We start from the raw sequence: 6,705 nt of genomic DNA, 5'->3' as shown, positions 1-6,705 counted from the left end.
GTACCCTTCCCTTCAAGGCTCAGGGGTCCAAGATTATCTTCTATGTCTGTGTTAATTGGTTTCCCTTTTCTTTGTTGAAGAGGGTCTGTGCAGTCCTTTTGCCTAGTCCGCCATCTTGCCGGAACTCCCCCTTTTACAGATATTTTTAATACAAAGCCACCAGGTCATTAGGTTTTATTATTCTTAATACAACAAGAGATGCTACCTGCAAAGCTTTATACTTTACCAAAAAGAAATGCAAGAACTCACCTTTCAGAAGTGCAACTGAGAGCTGATCAGTGTTGAGGTTATTGACATATTTCCCCAGATAGGTATTGAGGACCCAGGCTACAAGGCCTTCCAACATGACTATATCCTCAGGAAAAGGTGGTTAAAAATCATGGATCATTCTTTATTTCTCTTTCCCATAGTCAAAGAAGAATCTATAAAGCAAAAAAAGAAGGAAATCAACAGAAAAACTGGATGATTTCCTAAAATGATTTCCTACTCTATTTGCCCCCAACGTGGAAGAACACAAAGTACAGATCAAAAAAGATTGGATGAACAGCATGTAAGATGCCCAAATCAGTAAATAGAAAGCCAAACCACATACTATATTTTGACACAGCTGCAAGAAATAGCCACACTTAGAAATATAGCAAAAAAAAAAAAAAAAAAAAAATTTACAACTTAAAGTCGTGCATCTTTTCAACATAACTGCTCATTGGACTGTTAGCTTTTAGTGAGGATCAGATTGTCCTGATCAGTGATTCTCATTTGGGCATGATGTATCTAGAGACATGTTAGACTGTCATGACTAGGGCTGCTAATGGCATCTTGTAGGTAGAGACCACGGATGCTGCTAAACATTCTAAAATGCACAGGACAGCCTCCTCCGACAACACAGAACTGTTCAACCCAAAACTTAACAGTGCCAAGGTTGAGAAATCCTGTTCTAGGTTAAGGTAAAAATGACCTGAGAGATCTATGAATGAACTTCACATTCTGCGATGATCCTCATTAAGGCTGCCTTAATTCAATTTTGCAAACGTGTTCGTCAGAATCATTTGTGAAATAATACAAATAGGAAGGAGAAGGCAGTGCTTTACCACTATTAAATGTCCTGAACTACATCGCTGATATGTGGACACCAGATGATGCTGTTACAGTGAACTGTCTTAGTCAATAAATGCCAGAAATCCTCTAGTTCCAAGTATTTAGAGTCAGTACTGAATAACTACTGGCCTGTTATAAGAGCTAGTATTTATCATCATTAAAAAATAGAGAGTGAAATTGGTTTTATGAAATGTAAACAAGAGAGAAATTAAAGTTTGAATAGATTCTCAAGTCACCCACCTACTAAAGCCCAATTAGAACTGTGAATGCCAAGTCTTGTTTTGAGCCACCTATGTTGGTCATCAGCCACCATGCCATCCATTCCAGATTTGCTATGGCATGGATCCCACTTGGAACCAACCCACTTTCAGAACCCTTTCCAAGCACTCTGCTCTATCTCCAGTGATTCACCTTAGTGTAAGATATTCTTATGCTATGTGAAAGACTGCCACCATCACATAAGATGTGAGAGTTAATTCAACCTCCAGGAAAGATTTACTTTTGTCAACAGTGTCCTCATTTCCAGACAAGATTAACTAGTATTTGTCAACAATGATAGTAACAAGATTAGCATTACTTAACTAATTTATTTCTAAAGATTTTTTTAAAGCTACCTTTTATATAAAACTAGGAATCTGCTAAGGATTTTGGGGTATGTTTATTCAAAGAAGAGATTACAAACATAATTGTAAAATAAAGAAAGAAATGTTTAAGAGTCTGAGCAAAAGAAACATTTCTCTATTGTAACTTTAAACAAGTAAATCTACGAAAACAAAATGTGACCCTGACTAGTCTTACCATGTGAACTCTAAACACACCCAGGCAAGGAGCCAAAATTAAAGTATTCTTCATGTTTTGAGTTATTGCCACTGAATTCTGCCCTAACAGCCAACTCTCTCTGAAGTGCCAACTGCAAATACTCTCCCAGTAAAGGGAAACCACTGTATATTTGTACATAAGATCAGACCCAACTCTACTTTTCGTGAAGATGGAAGAAGGCAAAGTACAGAAGGCAAAGACAGTAAACTGAGGGCCAAACCAGAAAGCACCCATTATTAGCTCTGCTAAGCATCTAGACGGGGCTTGAAGCCACTTTAAGGATTCTCTTAAGGAACCCGGTGTCAGGAAGGAAGGGCCGCCAGATTGGCCAGAATCCCGAAACGTTTACACTCCGGCCCATCGGGGCTTCTAGGCAGCTGCCTGGCACTAATCCCCACCTGGCCTCCCCTACTGGGCAGGGCAGGTGACACTGGGGATCAGTGTGCTCAAGCCCATGGGCGGGCAGATAGCCGGGCATGACCTTGAGCCAGGCCCCTCCCCCGAGGGGCTGCCAGAGCTGATTAGGAAGGGCAGGCAACTGGACCCCAGCTCTGGCCAGGGCTGAAAGCTGCCAGGGAGGAGCAAGTGTCAGGCAGGTGGCTCCTAAGGAAGTGCACTGCCCAGAAGATGAGGCACCCACCCTCTGCCCTCAGAACCCTAACCCGGGTACGAAGACACCCTAATCTACTATATGGAGGGAAAGGCGCCGGGGGTCCCAAACTTGGGAGGAGGGGCTCAGTCGGGGCATGACCCGAAGACGAAGGGTTAAGATAGGTTAGAGGTCTGACGTTCCCATCCCAGAGCGTGGCCCCTGAGAGCAGGTTAATGGGCGGTTAAGGCTGTCTAGAGAACTGACTGATGCCCCATTCTTGGGCGTGCATAAGCGGCTCGCACGCTGGGTCTCGCACTGAGACCGGGGCTCCGGCGGAGAGACGCTGGCTGATACCCACCACTGCCAGGAAGCTAACAAGCCCGGACCCTGGAAAGGGCACTGGGGGCTTGGACTTCCCAGGACGCATACGTCGGGATCCCAGGAGGCTCAGCCAGCCCGAATCCTATGCCCGGCGTGCCCGCAGTAACTCCAACGCAGGGATCTCATGAGGACAACAGGCCCCGGGTCATCGGGGCCTCAGACGCCCCGGGAGCTCTCCGGAGGAGCTCGGACGTCCGGAGGGCCACACACCGAGGTCCCCGGGTTCCCAACGCCGCACTCTCCTCAGGTGGTACCGGGCTCCCACTGCTGAGGAGGATTAGAAGCGGCCGACCGCAGACCCGCGCAGGCCTGTCAGTCCTCGACCCGGCCAGCCGACAGACGCTGCCCCGCCTTGGCCCCTACCTGTGGAAGTCCAGAGCGGCCCGCCCCAGCACGGCGCTGCGCGGAGCTTCCTCTCCTCAGCTCCTCAATGGCGCTGGCCAGCGGCGCTCAGGCCCACCCGGACCAGACCAATCGAGCAGACGACGCGTCCGCGCCTGGCCAGCCGAGCGCCGAGTCATCGAGGAGGCGCCCCCTGCTGCGGGCTGACGCTCTTGCAGGGCTGTCCGCGCTTTCCCGGCTGCGAGATGCTCAGGTTGATGCTGGAGAGCAACCTCAAGCAAGCCCCAGTTTACAAATGGAGGAACTGAGTTCCAGAGAAGGGAAGGGCCACAAGTAAATCCACAAGATTGGAATTCAGGATTCTTCAAAACCCTACCTTCCTGCCTTATCCTGGAGAAAAGTGTGATTGATCCGCCATCTGACCACCGATAATCAGTTCTCCACTCAGGAATCTGTTAGAGTAATTCAGGCAGTGCCACTTCCCTGCCTAAAACGCCCACCGCCCCATATGCTTAAATTATAACCTACCTCCTTGGAAGGTTGGGCAATCCTACTTCCGTAGTGATACTGCCTCGGAAACCCAAGGAGGGGTCGCTATGAGTCGGGTTTGACTCGATGGCACATAACAACAATAACAACAACCTCCTTACAGAGCCGACACCAAAGTCCTACAGAATTTGATCCCTTCCTACTTTTGTCACTCCTTCCCTGGCACAATCTGTCCTGGTAACCTTCAGCTCCTGTCTCAGGACCTTTGCATTTGTTATTCTCTCTACTAGAGTGTTTTTTCCCTAGAGCAGGGCTGTCTGATAGAAATACAATGCAAACTACACATGCGAGCCACATAAAAAACAAAACCCCTTGTCATGAAGTCCATTCCAACTGATAACGACCCTATAGGACAGAGTAGGGTTCCCAAGGCTGCAAACCTTTACAGAAGCAGATTGCTTCATATTTCTTCTGGAGAGTGGTTGGTAGATTCAAACAACTGACCTTCTGGTTAGCAGCCCAATGCTTTAACCACAGCACGACCAGAGATCCTTTGAGAGCCACATTAAAAAAAAAAAAAAAAAACCTCAATGCCATTGAGTCAATTCAGACTCATAGCAAACCCCTTTGGGTTTCTGAGGTGGTAAATCTTTACTGCAGTAGATTGCCCAGTCTTCCTTCCGCTGAGTGGTTGATGGGTTTGAACTGCCAGTCTTCTGGTTAGCAGTCAAATGTCTTAGGTGCCATATTTGTTGTTGTTATGTGCCGTAGAGTCGGCCCGACTCATAGCGACCCCTCCTTGGGTTTCAGAGGCGTTATCACTATGGAAGTAGAGTAGGTAATTTTAAATTCTGTAGTTGGTATAGGAGCTCTGGTGGGTTAGTGCCTAAAGCATCTGAGTGCTAACCAGAAGACTAGCAGTTCAAACCCACCAGCGGCTCCTCGGAAGGAAGATTGCAATCTACTTCTTTAGTGATACTGCCTTGGAAACCCAAGGAGTGGTTGCTATGAGTTGGATCTGACTCGGTTCTGACTCTACAGCAGTGTTTTGGTTTTTTCTTTTCTAGTTGGTATGACATTTAAACAATTAAAAAAGGAAAAGAAAAAGTAATAGCATATTTTATGTAAGTCAACATATTTCAAAATATTATCTCAACAAGTAGTTAATATTAAAAAGTACTAATGAGATATTTTTGGGGTTTTTCTCCCCCCTACTAAGTTTTTGAAATCTTGAGAGCACTTTGCACTTATGGCACATCTCAATACAAACTAGTCACATCTCAATTGTTCACTAGCAATACGTTGCTGCAAAACAGTCCTGGATAGTCATATAGCGAGCTCCTTCGTGCTTCAAATGTCCCAACTCAGAGGGTCTTTCCTGCCACCTTGTCTCAAGTTCCCATCATCAATTACCAGTTGCCCTTGGGTCACTTCTCACTCATGGCAAACCCACATGGGTCAGAGAACTTTGCTCCATAGGGTTTTCAATAGTTGCTTTTTCAGAAGTAAATTGTCGGGCCTTTCTTCTGAGGAACTTCTGGTTGGACTTGAACCACCAAGCTTTAAATGCTTTCCACACCAAGGGATTCCCCTCATCCATTGTTGTGTGCCATCAGGCCAATTCCAACTCATAGCAATCCTAGAGGATAGGGTAGAACTGCCAGATAGGTTTCCAAGGCTGAAATCTTTACAGGAGCAGATTGCCAGGTCTTTTCTCCTGCAGAGCCTCAGGTTGGTTGAATCACCAACCTTTCAGTTAACAGCCTTCCAGTTAAGTGCTTAGCCATTGTGCCTCATCTATAGCCTGCTGTATTTCTTCATAGCACTTAATGCTCCCTGAGATTATCTTAATTTGTTTATGCATGTTTTACTGTCTTTCTCCACACTGAAAGTTCCAGGATCAGGATTTTGTCTTTTTACAGTTGTCTCTTCAGCACATAGAGGTTGCCTCACACAGAAGAGAGTAAGTGTTATTATGAATGATTGAATGAACAAACAAATGCTTCACTCTTGCAATATTACAAGAAAGACAGGAGGAACACTTCCAGTACATAAAGTTGAGAGATGCAGGAAGCAGGAAAGGAAGACTGCAATCATATATTAACATGATAATTATCAGCCCTCATAATGCTACATTAGTGAGAATGACAGGAGCTGGACTCCTTTCTAAATAGGGCCTGGTTTCCTTTTAGGGGGGTAACCTCGCAGTGTCTCAGTGCCAGGTCCCCATAGGGGCTGAGGTTTGCATGTAAAACCCAGATTCCACAGACAAAGACAAAAGGAAGGGAGCTTGTCAGAGCTAAAGGACCTCAGAGTCTGGGTCAGCCAATACAGAGACACCTAGTTTCATCTGGAGAGCTTGTGAAAATTGCAAAGGCCTGGGACCATGCATTGAACCAATATTACTGAAAATCTTTGTGCCTTCAGTTTCTTATAAAGCTAAGCATACATTTGTGTTGTTAGGTACTGCTGAGTCAGTTCCAACTCATAGTGACCCTATGTACAACAAAACGAATCATCACCCAGTACTATACCATCCTCACAATCACTGCTATGCCTGACCCACTGTTGCAACCACTATGTCAGTCCCTCTCATTAAGGATCCTCCTCTTTACCATTGACCTTCTACTTTATCAATCATGATGTCTTTCTCCAGGGACCGGTCCCTCCTGATTACATATCCAAAGTACATAAGGTAAAGTCTCACCATCTTTGCCTCTACAGAGCATTCTCACTGTACTTCTTCCAAGACGGATATGCTCATTTTCTAGCCAAAAAATTCATTGCTGTCAAGTTGATTCTGACTCATAGCAACCCTATAGGACAAGGCAGAATTGCCCCACAGAGTTTCCAAGGCTGTACTCTTTACAGAAGCAGACCGTCACATCTTTCTTCCATAGAGTAGCTGTTGTTGTTGTTGTTATGTGCCGTCGAGTCGGCCCCGACTCATAGCGACCCCTCCTTGGGTTTCCGAGGCAGTATCACTA

The 6,705-nt window shown here is 45.8% G+C and overlaps 1 protein-coding gene across 1 annotated transcript in view; it reads right to left on the bottom strand.

The window, feature by feature from the left end:
* The window catches only part of VPS13D (vacuolar protein sorting 13 homolog D), a 435,877-nt gene extending 435,531 nt beyond the window's left edge, over positions 1-346 (bottom strand). Inside the window, exon 1 of the mRNA XM_007942672.2 lies at positions 250-346. Within this exon, the coding sequence (XP_007940863.1) occupies positions 250-346 (97 nt within the window). The remainder of the gene's footprint in view (positions 1-249) is intronic.
* Between the last annotated feature and the right edge of the window lie 6,359 nt (positions 347-6,705).

This window comes from Orycteropus afer, unplaced genomic scaffold (genome assembly GCF_000298275.1).
Source record: "Orycteropus afer afer isolate SDZICR_OR568_19922 unplaced genomic scaffold, OryAfe1.0 scaffold00094, whole genome shotgun sequence".
NCBI classification, from domain to species: Eukaryota; Metazoa; Chordata; class Mammalia; order Tubulidentata; family Orycteropodidae; genus Orycteropus; species Orycteropus afer.
This window is presented reverse-complemented; position numbering and strand designations above follow the sequence as displayed.